This window comes from Ovis aries, chromosome 18 (genome assembly GCF_016772045.2).
Source record: "Ovis aries strain OAR_USU_Benz2616 breed Rambouillet chromosome 18, ARS-UI_Ramb_v3.0, whole genome shotgun sequence".
Classification (NCBI taxonomy): domain Eukaryota; kingdom Metazoa; phylum Chordata; class Mammalia; order Artiodactyla; family Bovidae; genus Ovis; species Ovis aries.
In genome coordinates this window covers 34,626,514-34,647,630 of record NC_056071.1, presented here as the reverse complement: position 1 = coordinate 34,647,630, position 21,117 = coordinate 34,626,514, and the positions used below count along the sequence as shown (strand labels likewise).

General features: G+C 32.9%; 1 protein-coding gene across 7 annotated transcripts in view; it reads left to right on the top strand.

The window, feature by feature from the left end:
* The first annotated feature begins 799 nt into the window (after positions 1 to 799).
* The window catches only part of NOVA1 (NOVA alternative splicing regulator 1), a 173,603-nt gene continuing 153,285 nt past the window's right edge, over positions 800 to 21,117 (top strand). For 2 of the 7 annotated variants that reach the window (XM_060401444.1, XM_060401443.1), the window contains exons 1-3: positions 2,692 to 2,836; positions 8,248 to 8,363; positions 10,023 to 10,102. Coding sequence is in view for 4 of the 7 variants with exons in the window: in XM_027957221.3 (XP_027813022.1) it covers positions 822 to 957; positions 2,693 to 2,836 (280 nt within the window). In the remaining 3 variants the exon portion in view is untranslated. Of the gene's footprint in view, positions 958 to 1,268; positions 1,667 to 2,691; positions 2,837 to 8,247; positions 8,364 to 10,022; positions 10,103 to 21,117 lie in introns of those variants that run through there. The other 5 variants (XM_027957221.3, XM_027957220.3, XM_042235284.2 and 2 more) reach the window with 3 other exon arrangements.

The following is a 21,117-nucleotide window of genomic DNA, read 5'->3' as shown; positions in this document are numbered from 1 at the left end:
GCAGGGACCGGAGCGCGAAGTGTGTGGGAGTCTGCGAACTCAACCCCTCACTACCCTCCCCTCTCAGCCATCCCCCTCCCTCCCCGCCAGCCTCCCCCTCCCCCCCCCCCCCCCCACAAGCGGGAGAAATAATGAGCGAGACCGGGCGGCAGCAGCAGCAGCAGCAGCAGCAGCAGCGCCGAGCAGCCCAGGCAACGGCAGAACCGCTCCGGCAGCGGCGGCGGCGGCAGCACCAGCAGCGGGAGCGAGCGCAGCGCTAGCGCGGCGCCGGGACCGCCGCGCTCCTTCCCGGCTCCTGCCCTCCTCCGCCGCTCGCTCCTCTCTCCTCATCCACCTCCTTCCCCTCCTCCTGCTCATTCACTCTTTCCCTCGCTCTCCCCTCCTCCTCGGCTTCTCCCCGCGCCCCGCCAGCCCTCGCGCTCTCCCACTCCCTCAGCCCGTCCTCCCCGCTCCCCTCCTCCCGCTCATTCACTCGCCCCTCTCCTTTCTCCACTCTCTCCCCCTCTCTCCTTTCTTCTCCTTCTTTCTCCCTCCGTCTCTCACACCCCCTCCATTCCCCTGTCTCCTTTCTGACACTGCACTGCAGCTGCTCTTCAGCCCTGCCCCCTCCCCAGTGAGAACAAACCAGCAACATTGCTTTTTTTTTCTTAAAGAGATTTCTATTGATCCGATTAAAAAAAACAAAAACAAAAACAAAACAACCTTAAGAAACCCCAAAAGCAAAAAGAAAAAAAAAAAGGCAAAAAAAAAAAAAAAAAAAGAAAAAAAGCCAAAACAAAAGGGAGAACCTTCTCCCCGTAGAAGCGGCAGGAACTGCAAACATGATGGCGGCAGCTCCCATCCAGCAGAACGGGACCCACACTGGGGTTCCCATAGACCTGGACCCGCCGGACTCGCGGAAAAGGCCGCTGGAAGCCCCCCCTGAAGCCGGCAGCACCAAGAGGACCAATACGGGCGGTGGGTATCGCTTCCACCTCCCCGCTGGCCCCATCCCCCGCCGCCCGCCCCTGCTTCCCTCCCTCCCGGCGCCCTCCCTCCCTCCCGCGGCCCGGACACCTCCAGCCCGAACCCGGCGGCTCCCGCGCCCTGCCTCGCGCCCCCTCCCCTGCACCTGCCCCGCACCTCGCCGGTCCCGATACATTTCCATTTCTGTGTTTTATCATTCATCAAAATGGCGACCGGTTTTTTCGGAATAGACCTATCTTTCCCTTGAATCGGTCGAAAGGCTGACCGTTTAAATATCCTAGACCTGGGCAGGGGGTCCGTTAAGGAGGAAGAGGATGACCCCGAGCGAGGTGATGGCCGCCCGAAGATGCGCGCTGCATTTAACAGTCGGATAAAATAAATAAATAAATGGCACTTGGGTAGCGGAGAGCGAATGACTGGGGCACCGGAGAGTTTTGCTCTCTTCATCCCCTTGGTTTGGGCCACAAGTAGTATGCAAAATCTTGAAGAGTGCATGCTCTTACCGCACTTACACTGTCGGTGTAAAAATCTCTTTGATTTGTCTTCAGGGGTGTGCATACGAGGGTGGGGGTGTCTCGTACTGTGACTTGTTAGTTAACATCCTGCGCTTCCCGGGAAGATGAGTTATAACGGGACCGGTACCGCTTCTTCATTTGCACTGGAGTCATCTTAACAATGCACCCAATGCATCGAGGCAGAGGTGAATTTATCTACAGCATGTATTTTAGAGCCGGATGGGGGTCTTGCGAATGGCACACCCGAAAAATTTGGAACGTTCATGTTCACATAAGGAAGCTGGATTTACCGGGGTGTTTCCTATTTAAGACACCATCAGTTTGACGGAAATTAAAGTTTAGGGAGTTGGCTTTATTTTCTAAAACATTGCATTTCAGTCTTTTTTGGTTCATCCACCCCCTCCGTTTTAATAATTGTGATTATTGGAGAAGGAACATTATCTGGTCACTTTTAAGTGTATTTGATGTAAATGACTCCTAAGCTTTTTAGTATTGGCAAAATTCTTCTTAAGGTCCTTTAATTAATGAGCTTAAACGAGATCATAGTAGACTAAGGAGTGCTGAAGAAATACTCCAGGATTAGTTAGATTTGCCAGTCCACATCACTTTGAGTTATTTCCTGGCAGTTATTGAAGGCTTGGAATACACCCTACAGTTTGGGTGGATTATTTGGTAGGAGAATGGTTGTTTTGCATACTTTAAGTAGGATACAGGCAATGGCTAATTGTAGTGCTTGTGTGTTTGCTCGTGTCAAATAAATATAGCTCATCACTATTTACCGTCCTTTTATTTATTTATTTTGCAATATGTTAAGTGAAGGTTTGTCATGGTATAAATCTCTGAAGTTTTGTTGAAGGGTCAGTTCGTTTTGTTTTACCATAGTAACCACAGATAGAATTGGAAGACTTCCATGTTTGGAATAACAACTGGAATTTAGTCATCAGTTTCTACAGTGTTGCAAAATAATAGAACATGTTTAGATTTTAATTCCAAGTTAGAAAAAGTATAAATTCTACAGAATGGGAAACATTTCGTACTTAGTTATAGTGTAATTGGCTTATTTTTGTTCTTTATAAAAACAATTTAACCCCATATTTCCTGCAGCTATATGCCCAGTGGTTTAATTGCTGTTTTTCTCTCTTGAGGGTGGAGGGAGGGTACAAAGTTTAAAATTATTGTTTTAATGGAGTGTATTTCTTTGCATTTTTCAGAAGACGGCCAATATTTTCTAAAGGTTCTCATACCTAGTTATGCTGCTGGATCTATAATTGGAAAGGGAGGACAGACAATTGTTCAATTGCAAAAAGAAACTGGAGCCACCATCAAGCTGTCTAAGTCCAAAGATTTTTACCCAGGTAGGTGCAATGATGAAGAGATTGTTTGATAAATCCCCAAGGAAAGAAAAAAAAAAAAAGATCTACCTGTATTGTGTGCTGTATTGAAAGAATTCTTAATAGTGTAGACTTTATTTAGATATTTGATGTATTAGAGTATTTGTGAAATAATTTTAGAAGTATTTTCACTCTTGATTACCTTTGGTTTCTATAATCGATATTCCGTCTCTGATGTAGACCAATTTCGAGTTGAATCTTCCTGGGTATTTCTAACTACTTTCTGATTAGGGGAAAAAAAAAAAGGAAACTAAAATTTAAAGATAGAAACCTGGACAGCTGGCATCAGGAAATAGGGTTCTTCTGGAGTTTTCAGACGTAATTGTAATGACAATTAGTCTAGAGTGAATTCAGAAGAGGGGATAGAAAGGCTTCTTAAAAGAATGGACCATTTACTTTCTAAATCCATTATGTACCTCTTTCTGCTTCATTGCTTTGTTTGTTGGCCCTGGAGTAAAGAGGACAAGTACTTCCTCTCCAGATTTTTAAAATATTGTGTTTTTAATTTAATTGTGACAAGGAAATATATTATTATGTGAGAAGTAGAACCATGCTTCCAAATTTGTGTTATTTAAAAGCTGTGTTTGATCAAAATATGTTAACAGTTTGTGTGGTACTGTAGGTACTGTAACCCAGTGGAATATGGCAAGTTTCCTAGGTGGTATAATTTTTTTTTTTTAACTTTTCAGTGTGTTTTTTAAAATTTCAACTGTTACAGAGTTCTGAGTATTTATCTTTTAAAAAATCATTTTCCTACTTAATATATGGATTTTAAGTTTAATTGGAAAATCTCCGTAATTGAATAGTGTATCTCCTAGACAAAACATTATTTGTGTTTACCTTCATGCAGTTTCTGCCATGTTTTTTGATTATTTCATCTTTATGACCGTAAAAATATTTGTTCAGTGCTGAGGGGACCAATGCTGCTTATTTTTTTTTTCTTGGTGGGAAATAAAAGCTGATTTGCTTTCAATGATCTAATTCAGTAAGAGTTCTTTAGTACAGCAAAGACATCTGGCATGAATGTAAGCAAAACATTTGGAGGCCAATCGCTTGGTTGTAGAAAATGGACCATTATACTGTATAAGAAGGTTTTAGATTGGTTGGAACTATCCTTTAGTTATATAAATTAAATGTACTATATTTGGTAAACATTACACTTGCTACACTAAGGTGTAATCTCTTAGATGTGATATCCTTCAAAAGTTTATTTTCTGTGAGTGTAGTTTTATAGATGGCTTTCCTTGTCTTTGAAACTTTCCTTATGCATTAGGAAAGTTTGCTAACATATTCACATTCTTATGTTTAAAAGGTATGTTATGATGGAAAAAATCAATGTGGAATTGTGAAAATCCTTGGTACAAATAAAAGCATTCAAAAGAGCTTGATTGCGGAATTAATAACGTTATAGTTCTAGGAAAAGAGCTGCAATGGTAAATTAAATTCACTGTCAATAGATGAAAATGAAATAGCTTTTTTTGCATTATACATGAGGTGGTATCAGATGTGCAGAGATGTTACAGAAAATTGGTGTTTATCAAGGATATTCCAAATAGTAAATTAAATGCCTTTTCATTTGAATATAGTTTATTTTTAGTGGGTTGGAAAGGGTACAACTGGAATTAGATCTTTTGTTCTTAGTCCACATAGTTGTGCATTTTTTCTTATTACATTGAAATTGCTTTTATCATTTCTAGTTCTGAGGCATGTTATTTATATAGAGCAAGAATATCCATTAGAAAAAATGGAAAACAGGAATGTGTTAAAGAAAATTTTGTGTATGTAGTGACGTAACCTGATCAAATGTGAGTTAAAATGTCTGGATAAAAGAAGGCTTATATTCTGCCTGTAACAGGTGGAAACCAATCACAAACTATGGAAACAATTTTAAGGATAAAATAAAGCCCTGTAATTTATAAGACGCTTTCATAATTCTGAGCACTTTGTATTTAAATGTAGTTTTAACTAGGTTATTACCTGCACATAGATACATCTCTCTTCTTCTGATAAACTTTAATTTTAGTAGTCTTTCTGTTCATACTTGACCATAAGCCTGTAGAATTATATAAAGTCCTAGTACTCTTTAACATAGCAGCCTCTGAGCTACTTTCAACTTCTGTTACTCAGATATACTTCGTGGATACTTAGCTTACTCTTCTCAAATGATTAAATTATATAACTATGATTTATGAGATGCCCTTTTTTGTGTGTTTCATATATGTACGTATGACTCTACATTCCATTAGAATGAATGTGCCTAATGTTTATTTCGTGGAGCATTTTTCTGTTTCTTATTTGTAAGACAGAGTATTTGGGGAAAAGTGTGCTTCAGTTGTGTAACTTAATGGATTTTCTCAAATTACTTAAGTTTTAAAACAACGTAATTGTTTTTGGAAGGTTTAGTCAGCATACTGATGCATTTGAGAATAACTTTCTTCAGGGTGTATATTTCAGGGTACAGACACACTTTGGTGATGTTTTATTAAATTTCAACTCAAATGATATGTGCATTGTTTTTACTATAGCCAGTATAATCTCATATTTATCATATTTGTTTTACTTTCTTTCCCCCTCTGGTTATATCTTTAAAATATGTTAAGCAACCTTGTTTTTTGAGTGATTTTTTTATATTTATGGTTGAGATGAAGAAAACATTTTTGTACTTTAATTGGTATGAATTTGGAAATTATAGAACCGTATATTACATTATGTATTTTAGCATGCCCATATATTAAGTATTTGGGGGAATTGTATGATGAGAATTGTAAAGTACATTTATCAGTTACTGTAATCGGAAAAAAGGTCTATGAGTAGATTCATTTGACTTTTTGCAGTGCTGTGCAATTCATTTATCTATTTCTAAAAATCTAAATCTTATGAAATACTAACTTATAACCTGTGATTTGTGAATACATCTTTTATTCTTACTTGTTTAAAGCAACCTAATTTGACTTATTTATATATCCTTTTTATAATTAGGTTACTCAGAGTTATTACCTTTTAATAAAAAACAGCTTTCTCATTTTGGGAAATAAATTACTGTATGCATTTTCAGGATGGTCATAGGATGGTATTATTTTATTCCTTTATTTGACATCTGAAGGTGTGATTGTTTAGAGTTTGTTAATAACTAGATGATTTTATCAGTTAAAATCATTTAATGAATGATTCAAGCAGATAATTGAAAAAGTTATTGAATACATTATTCATTGGGAATAACATAGGGTATGTAAAATAAACATTTTCAAGATTTTAGAATACTTCATAGTTTACTTATTCTATTATATGACCCGAGATATTCATTATATCAAACAGGAATTCTCTTATAATCTTAGCATATATTTGTGTGTGTGTGTTTGTGTGTGTGTGTTTTAAACTGTTTTCATACATGTGGTTATAAAACTGGATCACCTTTAATATAAATTACTTACTTTTTTTGGTCCTTTAAAACTTGAACTCACTATCCCTGGATTTTATTGCATCGTGATTTTATCTGTCCAACTTGGGTGGTACTTATTTAAAAAATCACAAACCATTTATATGTAAAATCTTTAAAAATCAAGAAAAAGCAGAATGTAAGTGAAATTTTCTTTTAGTGAAGTGAATAACCTTACATTGCCTTAATTTTGACAGGGGGAACATTCACTGGCCAATTTAACCTTTAGGACTGGGATTGTGTAAGAATGAGCATTCTTTTAGAAATAAGAGGAGTTTGTGAAGTTTAAAAAAGATCACTTATTTTATTTACATTGTTGAAGGAAGAGTATTATCGTATTAGTAGTACAAGGTGAATGAGTACTTTTGTTATAGCCTCTGAAAGTTGCAGTCTATACTCTTTTCTTTGATCTAAGATGCTTTGCATCTTAGAAATTTATTGGCATATGTTTTAAGGCAAAATTAGTAGGTAAATATAATTATAAGAAGTAGAAAATAAAGTATAATTTGCAGTATTGTTGAATTTAGTAACGATAGCTGTCAATTACATTGTGCTGTTTTGGTTTTAGTATTGTCAAAGAGTTGCTAACACATAACATTTTTTTCTTTAAAGTTGTGATATTTGTATTTGTCATACTACTTATTGTTGTGGGTTTTTTATATTTTATCTCTCTATATCCTCAGTTGTAGGAGGAACCATAAGCTTTCACTTACATGTTAATATCTGTCTGAAAATTTGTTGTATTTTTAAGGTGTTATTTCTCATTTTAAGTAATAGGAAAAGTCAACATATAAAGGAATGTTAGTGGCATAGCACATCTGTATTAAAATTGTAGTTTCTGAAAGATACAATTTTTATACTTAACTCATGAAAGCAAATGTTTTGTGGTGTGAAATTTTTTAGAAAGATTAAATCAGCATTAAAAATGTTAGCTGTTCATTTAATTTGCTTCTTTTTAAAATTTCACCCTGATGTTATTATATCTTCTATCATTGATTTAGTAGGTTATGGAATATCATCAATTTATAGAGTCATTGTTTTCATGAATTATTATAGCACAATGTCACTTTGAATTTTGCTATTTGAAACCTTCTAGATTTTGGAAAAATAGTTCATTTAAAATTTTTGACATTGTAAAATGATACAGTATGTCTAGCAAAATTGCCTTGCAAATATCACCCCCAAAGGATTTCAAAATAGTCTAAAAATAGTGAACACAATTGGTAAAATAGTTCAATATTTGTATATTGAAGATGTTTCATGTAATATACAATGAGGAAAAATGATCTGTGTCTTGGGAATTCTAAGGAGTGTGTGGTATCACTAGAAACCAAGCTATAAACCACCAGTTAGAAACATGTCTTTTTATAGTTCTGTTCTTTTGTTTTGCTCTGGCTTAAAAGAATTAATTTTCCTCTTAAATATTATAAGTAACATTTGCTGAACACAGTTATGCCACTTGTTAACTAAAATTCAGTACTATATATATATACATATATATATGTGTGTGTATATATTTAAGTTTAATCAGGTCCCACTTGTTTACTTTTGTTTTTATTTCCCTTACTCTAGGAGGTGGGTCATAGAGGATCTTGCTTTGATTTATGTCATCGAGTGTTCTGCCTCTTAAGAGTTTTATAGTTTCTGGTCTTACATTTAGGTCTTTAATTCATTTTGAGTTCATCTTTGTGTATGGTGTTAGGAAGTGTTCTAATTTCATTCTGGACATGTAGCTGTCCAGTTTTCTCAGCACCATTTATTGATACATATATGTTTTTGCCACAGAGTTTAGTCTCAGTTGTTTGCAGTTTAGTGGAGCTATATTTTAAAGGATAACTTTTATGAGCAAGTGCAGCTTTTCAGAATAAAATTGGGGGGGGGGGGATGAGGGTGGGAGACTTGTGCTTGATTGCCATCTCATTTCCATCTTTGGATGCAGCTCTAGCATAAAGTTAAACAACATCTGCAGAGATCTGACTGACAAACATCTCTCTGGGACTCATCATTGCAGCCTGCAGCAGGTGCATTCAGCTTTGCAGTCTTTTCCAAAAAGAGGTTAGTTTGTTCTAACATTTATCAGTAGACCAGTGGGAGCAAGTGACTAGAGAGAAGAGGTTGGTTGTCACTTGTCCAGTGCTGGAATACTACAGGTAATTGGACTGGACTGGTGGGAACTGCAGGAGTGTGTGTCTCACATTGCACTGCAGCTGCTATGGAGCTTAATTAACCTGACCCTCAGAGACTGAAGTGTCATGCTATAAACCGTAACATGCAAGAAATGAAGCAGTGCTTTTCAGTGCTTTTGATGCTTGGGTTGGTGAAATTTCTTCATCCTGTTCTTTAAAGATACGATATCAACTTTTCCACTTTTTATATGGATATATTTGCAGCTAAAATGATTTCCATGAACCTGATAGAATCTACATAAAAGGAGAGGGGGACTTTAGGTGTAGGAATAAAAATCAAATAACCTTAAGTTAAAATTTATTTAAAGTTACTTGTTCCACAGGTATATTTTCAAATCCTAAGTGAATGGAAATAAGTGGAAGTACATTGGAGTTCTTTTAAAATTATTATCCTAAATTAACATTTGTTTATTTTATAAGAGAAAGAACCTATGTAAAATTAAGTAGTATCTTTTTAGCATGTTAGGGACTTTGACAAACAGACTTTGCTGAGTGTTTTGATGTGTTCCAATAAACAAGACAGGAATAGTACGTTAAAAAATGTTTTTAGGATGTTTTAGCTTAACATAGGAGTGCTGTTGAAATGGTTTTTGACCACAATTTATTCTAAGTAAATTAAAAGTTGATTATAATAAAAACTTTTAAAAAGTCTGTCATTCATTTCTTTTGTTTTCAATTTCTTGATCTATTTGAAAGATAGACAGTATGCTTCTATGACACATACAGAAGTTTCCTGTATGTTCTAATAGTATTCACATTAGTTAGATGTTTCATCACAGTCCTGTTTATCAGTTGGCCTTTGCACAGAAAACAGTTCTTAAATCTGGCAAAGTGCTATACCATTTTAAAATAATTCAGAATTTTGAAATGTCGTTTGGATTCTTTGTGAAGCAGTTTCATTATTTTGACTTTTTGTTAGTCTCACTAAGTTATATTTTTTGGTATCCATTGACTCTTAGCTTGTCAGTTACTCAAGAGTAATTAAGTTTTGGAGTTTGCAGATTTTTGGAACCCCTTTACTTATCTTGAAGGAATTTTTACAAGAGTGGCCAGTAACTATTTGATTCTGAAGTTACTGTCTGTAAGAAAAAAGGAGTTTAAAATTTTATCTAAATTTGGTTATGAATAATTGGTAATTTATTAGTAATTATAGTAATTGTGGGAAAGGTGATTAAAATAATCATCTCTAGAAGTGGAGAGTATCATTCTTCCACTTTTAAACATATTTTACTTTTTAATCAAGATTTTTTATTTTTTATATTGTAGAATGTTATTTTATTAATTCTCATCAATATATTCTTTAAAATTTCACATGTAAGATGTTTTGATAAAGAAGATATTTAATAAGAAAAAACATTTTAAGACTACAAAGTAGAAAAAATATTATATACATAAACAAACTTTTTGAGATATTTTCAACATTGCTAAGTTTCAAACCACGATATGGATATCCTTTTCCATGACATACTTGATCATGAAAACACGTAATATCTACACTCCATCATTGATCTTTTGCTGCTTCCTGCAGGGCCTGTCATAGCATCGTTGACAGGACCAGATGAAAAATGAAATCAGTATCTTGAGTTTTTTAACAGCAAAATGATTCAGGTAAGATTATTTGGTGTGGAAAATAAAACATTTTTTTAAATTATTCTTATACTCATTTAGTAATTGATACTTTTAAAATTAATATTTTTTTATTTCAAGACCTGTTTTATGTCTTACTGATGTTCAGTATATTTTCAATATCAGTGACTTTATTCTGAACTCAGTAATGTTTAATTTTCAGACTATAGTGTTTCTTACTTTTCCTGTGATGCTTGGCATACTTTTTGAAACTTTGAAGAGTAACTTTTCTTTTTTAACGATTTCTGAAAACAGTTATGCATTGAAGGCCCCATAATTCATTTGTAGGATGAATTTTCACGTAATGAACTTATTAATTAAATAAGACTTCAAATCCTGCATTTTTTCTAAGATATAATAAATAATACTATGTTGATTGAATTTTTGGAAATCATTGTTGAAGAAAGTTGCCTTCATTTAAATTGTTAATAATTTGCTGTCCTAGTACTTAGATAGGGCAGTGACTTTAAGATTTAGTAATTAGAAGGATAGAATAGAAGGAATGGGGTAGTACACTTTATTAACACAGAATAGTAGAGAATTCGGTATATATTTTTGGTTTATGTTGCTAAATGTTTTTGAATAACTGCAGCTTTTCAATTTTGGTTATGTTCATTTTTGAAATACTTGTTTTTGAAGGAGTTAGTGTTGGGTGCAATTAAGCCTATACTTGGAGACTGTGCACTTACGCACATAGTTTTATTCTTTGTATAAATCCTGTGTTGTTATTTTTTCTAAGACTAGTTAATTTTTTAAGCCAGGAAAGTACATTTTAAAAAAGTCTAGTTTCATTCTTCACTATGAAATCTGTCTGGAAGTTTTTCTCTTATTAATTATTATATGTATTTATAGATACTTCCTATGAGTCCAGGTATCCTTCGGTCATTATGAATTAAAATTATTACAAAGCATCTTTTCTTTGTAAAGGACTATGGGTATGTTTTACATCATCCTAAACTGTTGTTCTTAAGTGTTACTGTCTCCTTAGGTTTTTTTTAAATATTATATGGCATCTCTGGCAGTGACTTAGTGAATATTAAAGGGGCTTAGGAGTATCGAAGAGGCTTTTTATTTTTTCATTTAAAGGAATTGGAAAAATTATGGGATTGTGGAACTAGATGAACGAAATGGTGCTTAAGTGTGATCTTTTCCAGAATCTTTATTTAACAGTTGAGAAAACTAAGATACAAAGAGTGATATAGGCCAATAATTGTCCTCAACTTTTAAATACGATTTTGAATTTGTGGTACAGTTTTAGTAGGTAGTTTATTCTCTTTTTGCTTTCCCCCTTTTTTTTCTCTCCTCTTTTTGAATATGACTCTGAGGATATGTCACCATTTCTCACCTAGTTTTAAAATAAATACACTCCCCACCCCCACTTTTTTATACTAAGTTGAAAGCACAGTAGTTATTTTACAGTAATTGTTGATTTTGATTTGGTATACTCTAAGGCCAAAGACAGGTCCTCTTTACCATATATTAAAAAACAAATGATCTGGTAGATTATATTGCCTGGAATATAAACTGGTCATTTTCTCTATTTTCAAAACTGTATTGCTTGAAAGTGACAGTATTTGGGGTGATTTGATTTCTACAACTTTTGTTACTTTCCTTCATTTCCAAAGTCTTTTCTTTTCCTTCTTTTCTTCTTATTTTCCCCCTTCCTTTGTTCCTCATCTCAACTTTTTAATTTCTTCACTTTTGGTTAAACTGAGTATTGGCTTTGCTAAGAAAAATGTAGACTTTCTAAGTCAAATTCTGCTTTCAAGTATATATATATTTTCCATATTTTTGACTTACAAAATTTCCTTCAGTATTGCGTATTTGGCTAGATATTCATAACAATTGGTTTTAAAAGGACAGAGTATTATGATTAAGAAATAAACATGAGGCTAATTTTAAGGCAGTCTAAGTAAAAGTAAGATATATAATAAAGTAGTTATTAATTTTAAAATATAATTATTTTCTTTTTTGTCTACCCATTTCATTAAATTGGTCTACTTCTTGGTTAATTAGAATTCTGATGCTCTTTGCATTTCATTATAGGCTTAAGGACTACTTTCTAACATAATTACAGAAGTTACTTAATGTGATTTTGAAGGTATTTTTCCTTCATGGATTTAAATTAAAACAAAAAGTTTTGTCATAGTCTTTACTTACTTTAGTAGACTATTAGCATTAAGCTTCATTGATATGAAAAAATTTGTCATCCTACATGCTTGCTATATGTTCAGCATGTAACCCAGTGCTTTAAACATCTGTGCATTTTAAATATGAATGAGTGAATGTGTGATTGAATGAATGACCAGTCTGGGCTTCATCTGTGAGTGTTTTGGATGTAGAAGCAACCTTCAGTTTTTCATTATATTTCTAGTTTAATGGGATAGTATCAATACAGTGGATGTAGAAGGCAATTCATCTTTAGTTGTTTATTGTATTTCTAGTTTCTTAGGGGTATATGTGTGAGAAAAATCTGATTTTGAATAAGTAATGAGTTTGTGAGAAAAATCTGATTTTGGATAAGTAATGAGTTCAAAAATCAATCAGTTAAGAAATGGCTATAGACATGTTAAGATAAATATGGACTTAAGAAAGAAGAGTAGAATTTCATTTTCTAGTTAGCATGTTGTCTTCTGTAAAGAAAAGTGAAGGCCAATATTACAGTACTTCAAAGCCATCTCCCAGATGAAGATTAATTTAAAAATACTGTCTTAAGAAACATGAGCTTAACTAACATTTATTTATTAATAAAATAATAAAAAGTACCTGTGTATAAGATGTCAGAGTTACATTACATCATACTTTGCCACATGGCTACCTATGTGGTAAGGAATAATCTACTGATCACTTTTCTTAAGATACATTGAAAATCAAAGATTACTAACCACTAAATTAAGATTACATTATTAAAAATAGGATTAGTAAATTTTTGTTTTTAATATATTTTAATATCTCTTTTCCCCCCGTAGTGGAGAAGTAAAGGTATAAATATATTACAACTTCTAGAAGCTGCACTAAAATTCTTTTTACTCATGAGAAAAGCATACCAACTGTTGTAGTAGATTGGAATTTATATGTTTTGAGTTTGACTAACTTGTATACTTTATTTGAAATTAAAATTTTAGGAAAGTTATTAAATATGGTTTTCTTCAAAATCTTTTAAATGCTTTCTTAAACAGAATTTAGAGAGGTATGAAGTATTAGTGTTCATCTCATAATAATAGATTGTTTCATTTTTACTACAGTAAACCAGTGAAACTTCGAAGATTTAATAAATAAATATATTTCGTTTCATGCTTAGCCCATTGCGTGTGTGTGTGCTAAGTTGCTTCAGTTGTGTGTGACTCTTTACAACCCTGTGGACTATAACCTACCAGGCTCCTCTGTGCATGGGATTCTCCAGGCAAGAATACTGGAGTGGGTTGCCATGCCTTCCTCCAGGGGATCTTCCCACATATTTATAAATTCAGTTTATTTTTTAAGAATTCATGAAGAGTAATGGATTAAAATAACTCTTAAGTATTTCTTTATTTGACTGCTTCCCCTGCATTTTGTGCCTCTATGGCCAGATTTTAACTTTCTGGTGGACATTTACGTGCTCCCTCTGGGGTTGGGACTAAATACGCAATTCTCTGCAGATCTTACTCTCAAGCAGAGGAGCGATATAAACAATAAAGATAAACATCTGGTTATGATGAAAATTGATAATTGTATAATGATAGAATTATGTCTGTAAGTGGAAACTGCCCCTGTCAGTGACAAGATCTTGAGAGAAGAGGGTATACTTCAAAAAAGACTTCAAACAGGAGCTGACAGAGTTTTGAAGGTTGAATTTTAATTTGCCTGGTAGACAGGAGTGGAAGGTCACTTGAAGCAGACACTGTATACATAGTGACAAAATTATGAAAAATACCCCTGGTATATTCAGGGATCCAAAAGTTATTTGATATTACTGGGATAAAAAGTAGATATTGCTGTGGGGAAGGAGTGGGAATAGGGAGATATTGTCATTAATTGTACAGATAAGAGAAAATGTATTACAAATGTAAAAGAGAAGAGGATGATTGAAGAATATTCATTTTGGGGACATTCATTAGCAAGAAATATTTTAAAGAAAAAATACATCTATTATGTTTTTTAAATGAATTTCAGAGTACTATAATTAAAATACAATATTTCTATAAATCTGAATAGTGATATTTGCATGGTGGCAGAAGGATTGCCTTAGTTATCTGAAAGCAGGGTAGTAGACTAGAGAGTCTGCCTCAGCTTTATAAGTAGAATTAAAGAGAAGACTAAAAGGAGTAAGGGAAGGGTGAGACAACTAGTGATACAGAAAAGAAATTTAGAAAACACAGAAGCTATGCTGAGGGTAGAGGAAAAAGGTGTGGGACCCATTGAATGTCCCACTGAAAAATGTCAGTGAGGAATGTTTTGCTATATTCAGGAAAGCTCTGGAGATAGACACTGGTTTTTCACATTCATTTACATTTATGTAACCTGTTGTCTACACAGGTGCATTTAAAGTTAGTGACTCAAGCGGTTTGTTTTTTTTTAAACTAGTTTGCCTTTGATTAATAGCTATTTAGAATCATATAGCTGATAAAAATTTTCACCTTCCTTAAATTATATGAATATGTAGGCCTAGTTTCTAGCTCTCTTGGTATATGAACATTTATTTTTATTTTGATGAAAATTAGTGATTTGTACAACATATGCATTTTTAATGTGCGAATTTTAATTTTTGGTAGTGTTCAAACACAGAAGTTTTGGTATGTGGTAGACATTGCTGTGTGTTATGTCAATGAAAAAAATTGAAGCTCTTTATTCATTGTTAGGTGATTCTCTGTTGTGTAATTATTTTGTTTGGAATTTCAGTTGATTATTGAGATTCAGCAGGATTCTCCATCATTAATATATGTTTATTTCATATAAGAATCAGTCTTAATTGATAATTTATCAACTCCAGATGAGTTTAAAAAGTGATTGTGAAAAATATGGCACTGTTTCACATTTAGAAAATGGGATTAAAATTTCTCTAGCATTTATACTTATTTGTGGAATTATTGGCTAGTTGTGTAGAGAAACATTAAAAAATTGAACAGCTGAAGTGACATTAAGCACCAGATGGGAATTTGAAACAAAAATATTCACTGTGTAATCTTTATTTAAGTGCTGTTCATAATTCAATAATACCAGTTGTGTAACTCAAGATTGATTTCAGTATAAAAAGGAAGCATAAGCAGAGTCTCATTGCCTTCAAATTGATACACATATCATGATATGGTAACATAACTTGTTCTTTAAGGGATAGATAATGTAGGTAAGATGACTGCATACATTGCAGAACCAATACAATTCTCTCTGAGAAAGTTTGTGAAGAAACTTCGGGTATGTGAATTGTGACATTAAATTTAACATCTCGTGAATTCTGCCTTTAAGATGATCCTCTATTTTACATTTACATGTATATTTTCAATGAAAATTTCCAGCCATATTTCATTACAGTAATGTTTGACATTCTTTCTTCTGAAGTATGTACCTATTTTGTTTAAAGAAAGGTATGTTCCTTTGAAAGCTTTATCATATTTTTAGCTACACTGGTATATTTGACATCTTGTTTAAAAACTAGAATGACTCTAGATGTGAAAACACAAACTGTGATAATAAGCTAGATATGCCATATGTGGCAGTTTACGTTGGCATATATCTCAAATGGCATGTTTAATGTACTATATTACTAAGATTAGTAATTTTACAGTGGAAGACTGCTACTTTTATTTTACAGTCTTTTGCTGGTGGGCTTAGAATGCTGACAGACCTTTTACTTTGTAAATTCTTGTTTTCAGCCTTTGCAAAAAATCTGTTTGTCACTAAAATGATCTACTTGGGATCTCCCTTAGTAACTAACTTATTCTCTGGAGTTTGTGAAAATTAATGAGATCTGCAAGTAAGCAGAATACAGTTTGACAGATGACTATGAATGTGAATAGTAGTTACATATATTGTATTTTTGTTAAGAAATAATAATGCTAATATATTTGATATAGCCAAAAATGATTTAGTAAAATAAATAATTAAGAACTGAAAATGGTGTTTTTAGGAAATGTATAGATATTAATAGAAAAAGCATGGAGCTTCTATGTCTGTATACCATTTATAAAACCATTTAAAGTGAGCTTCAATATACATTGCCCTTTTATGATAAAATACTCAACTGTAAAATCATATTTCAAGTTTCTGGAACAATTATTTTTGAATTTTTTAAAATACTGCTTTTATCAAAAAATTTCTGAAAACTTTTCAAATGCTTCAACAGACTGCATTGAAAATAAGTAGAAACTCTGTAATGTGAGGGAGATAATTTAGGTAACGGAAAGGGATAAATGAATAATTAAGGACTGTGTACATTTTTTGACTAAAAATATGCAGGACAAATACAACTCTGTTTGAGGAAAATTTTGAAGATATTTTATGTTTAGGAATTGTTTCAAATAACATTTAGTAATTTCAGTATCTTTTAAAGAGCCAGGCTCTGAATTCTTTTATGTACATATTTAAGCTATCTCTGTGACCATTACTGGGAAAAGTCATACTCCTGTTTTTAAAAGTCTAAAACTATAACTAAAACTTATTATAAGTCAGTAGTACATAAAAGTAGTTTACTAATCATGACATAATTAGATGTTACATCACTATACTTAAATATTAGTGTAGACAGCCAGGAATTTTCTATATCTGTTTTATAGTTGAGGAAAATAAGATAGTGAAGGTTAAAATATGTCATATAGAAAGTTAAAAATGATTAACCTATTTATTTACTGTTATTCTATAACACTCCGCATCAGACTGCTTATTAATTTGAGTTCAAAAATAGAGTATTCAGAATTTAGGTAAGGTTTACCAAATTGCCCCATTTGACCCAGCACTGAGAAATAGATATTTTTTATGGATGGTAATTCCCCCTATTCATCTGGAAATCCTTCAGATTTCAGTTTTACAATTGAAAGCACAACTGTACTAATTAAGCAAAATAGAGACATAAAACACGTTTTCTGTTCTGACCAGACCTCTGTAAACATAGAACTCTTGGTGTTGTCTGTATGTTTCCCATCTTTATATTGCTGTTAGACATTAAAAGAGTTTGAATTTTTGCCTTGTCTATGAAGTTATTGACATGAAATCATTCGGTTATTCTGTTTAGCATTGTACGATTTGCCTTTCGGAATTTAGATCATATATAACCACTGCTCTAGAGATTTGTTAAACTGTAGTCTTAAGGTTAGTAAGATCTAGTCAAATCCCTTTGATAGTGCTTACTATAACCAAAGTTTTTATGAAGATAATATGCTTTGATATTTTACAGTAGAGTTTATTAAGGAATTGTCAAGCCATATCAGTACTTTTTAATGTTTTCTGGAGATATAAGACGGAATACAAGACTCCTAGAAAACATGTGATGTCAGACAGAGCAGAGTTTGAATCCAAGCTCTGCCACTTAACTAGTATGATTTTGGTCAAATCTTTTAATCTTCTTGGACCTCTGATTTTCTCATCTGTGTGTGATTAGTTCCTCTTGCACAGATATAAGATATTAGTGTAGATATCACAAAGGGAAAAATATAAAACCATTTTACATAATACCTGACATATAATAAGCATTTTATGACTTATCTTTTTTCATCTCCTTCTCATGTTTGTTACATTTAATAATACTATATTTAAAGCAGAGACTCTAATGTAAAATAAATTGTATTAATGGGGTAGTAAAAAGGAAACCTTGCTCTAAGGATTTTTTTAAATTCTTTTTTTCTCTTAATAACTAATTGTTATAAAAATGCAAGTATTACAAAGAAAGCTAGTTAGCCTTTCCTCATCTTTTAGGATAATTAATATAAATAATTTGATATGTATTCTTTCAGACTTTACAAATGCCTTTTTATATAGGTTCATCTTTTTAGTAGATAATTACAAATGATATTTGTTGTTATAATTTGAAGTGAGTTTTCAACAAATCGCCTCTTTTGGTTAATGGACTTATGAAGGTTCTACGGTGGCCTTCCAGTCTCACCTATGTGGATATTTTTGCTTCCATAGCCTAAAAATATGTTCTTTCATACCCCTGAATATATGCAGAGCTTTGTTTGTTTGTTTTTAACCCATATAGTTGGGATAAAAACTAGGGGCATGATTTTATAATATTTAACTAGATTAAATCTCATCTGCAGCATGTGGGCTTATTTGTATTAAGACTCTTAAAAATTAACGTAATTGGTTAGTCCCTCTTTCTTCATTATACATTAAAAATATTGATCAGAGCTTCAATAGGAATAAATCAAGTGGCATGTAGGATATTTAATACTCGCTTTCATGATCTTTTTCAGGATACTAAGATTTCTGAAAATTCTTTTCCCATTAGTCAGAAAAAAGTCATAGTGTATAGAAGGATAAAACTAGATATTTAATAAAATACATGATGATTCATAAGGCTTGTTTTTTAGCTTAAATTTTCAGTTGCTTCTGTGAAGACCTTAAGAATTTTAGTTCATGCAACTTCCATGAAAGATCTAGCAAAATTTACTGATGTAGTGTTATGAAGAGTGTCTTTTAGGGGTCACGATTTATTTCTTTACATTTCTTAACAAGTATTCATATTTTCCGTGAGTCATCACAAAAATTCTTCATTGACATTATGGTAAAATTCTTTTTTATTATTTGCCTATATTGTATTATAACTAGTATATAAGCTTAATGCTATATTCAGTATCTTTACATCTTAAATATATACATATTAAATATTTTAGGTTTATCTAATACTATGATAACAAAAACAATAGTATATATGATTTTGCTTTGTGTGAATGCTCCTTTGAGGACAATAAATGTAATTAAAATCATTGATTTGGGGATTACTTTATAGAAAATATAAAATATTAGTGAATGTTTGTTATGGTATTGAGTAAATTCAGTTTTGTATTTAGAATGTTACACTTTTGAAAATATAAAAATACTAAATGCTATAGTAAAAAATGAAATGAGAAACTTTTTGCAAAAGGTAATTTTAATTCCAGAATTATTGAATATTATGGGCCAAATCTTTAGAGCAGTATGTTTATTTTAGTTACTTAGAATGTGTACAGTGACGATGAAGTCGTCGAATTGAAATGAGAGTAATATTGAAAGTTGACAGTTTACAAAAGAGGAACGTATATTTGCCTAGGGTAGAGATCACTAAGTGTTATCTCTGTTTATATTAGGGTATGGTTTTGAGAAATAGAGCAATTTGGAATAGGCTGTGAAGGCTGAAAATAACCCCAACTTTTTTCTTTCAGGTAACATTTTAGCTTTTTTTGATAACTAAGGCAGGAGGCCCCACAATATATGATGAATTTAAGTATCAATTACAGAATATCCTGTCATTCATACTGGATTGATGATTTTACCCTCCTATTTCACTGATGAAAAAAGTAACTGAACAAAATTTCACAAGCTTCCACCATTAGATCTAGCAACCTAACTATTTCAGTACCTATATGGTCTATATTTTCTCTTATTCTGATAAGCTGTCCCTGCCCCTAGGAAAGGCCAATCCTTTACTTTTATTCTAGATTCCATGCCTTCTGGGGTACTCAAGATGTTTTTTAGAGATTCTTTCTTCTTTCTTGGGTTATCAATTCCCCTCTCCTAGTCTATTCTTTTTTCTCAACCTACAAACATACTGTTATTTCTCCAGTGTTAAAAAAAAAAAAGGGCATATTCTCTTTATCACACTGCCTGTTCCGGTTACCAGGCTATTAACAGTAAAATGCTTCAAACTACCTGTCCATAGTTGTGCTGTCTCCAGTTTCTCTCCTCCCATTTTTCTTTAAAAACTATTTTAATTAGGATTTTGACCCCATCCTTCCAGAAACACTGTTGTTGTCAGGGTTACTGGTGACTTTAATGATGATAATTCAGTGGTCAATTCTCAGTTATCTTTATATACAATCTGTATGTAGCATTTGACATGGTGATCACTGCCTCTTTGAAAAACTTCTTTCTTCATCCAGCTTACGTCTACCTAGCGATTGCAGCCTTGAGTTTCCTTTGTTGGTTTATTCTCATTTCTCTGAGCTCAGTCCTCGGACCACTCTCTCCTTTTTTCTTTACATTGTTACTGCCTTGGTGATCTTAGTCAGTGTCATGATTTCAAATAAGCATATGTTCTTTGATGACTACCAAATGTTTGTATCCAATCTGGACCTTTCATCTGGACTCTAGACTAATGATGCACCTTCCCACTTCATATGACGTGTATGTCTAATAATTATGTTAGAATTAGATATGATTTTAAATATTCTGATGTTTCTGGTCTCAAAATCTACTTCTCACACAGTCTTCATTTTAATTACAGCTTCATCCTTCCAGTTTTGTAAGGCCAGAAATCTTGAAGGTATCCTTACCTTCTCTCTTTTCAGTCAGATTTTACATCTAATTTGTCATGATTCTGATTGTGTTTAAGATATGCACCTTAAATGAAAGCTGAAAGCAAATATTGAAAGCAAAAGTAAATGTTGCAACCGTTCATTTTGCTCTGCTTAGTCAAGAAAAGAATTAACTAAAGGTGGTTGGCTATGAATTTAGTATGTTAAAACTCTTTCTGGAAAATGGCAGAAAGTACTCTGTCCTAGTTACTGCACTGACCAGGCTGAGCCCCCAAGTTATAATTTCAAAAGGTAAACCACTGGGAAAGCTAGATTCATGTTTAATTATATATTATAGGGAATTCTTGTAGCAAGCAGTCTGTACCCTAAGGAATATCAGTGTATTCATTAGAGTAGGATAAATATTTTTATACCTGCAAGAATTGATTTTTAAAGAATAAATATAAAGCAGTAAGGTTAATAAAATTTTAAATAATATTGGTTCATTGGGTTATATCAAAATAAAATCCATTTATCCTTGAGGACACAATTAGCTTAAAATGTAAATCACATTAGGTGGTATGTACACATAAA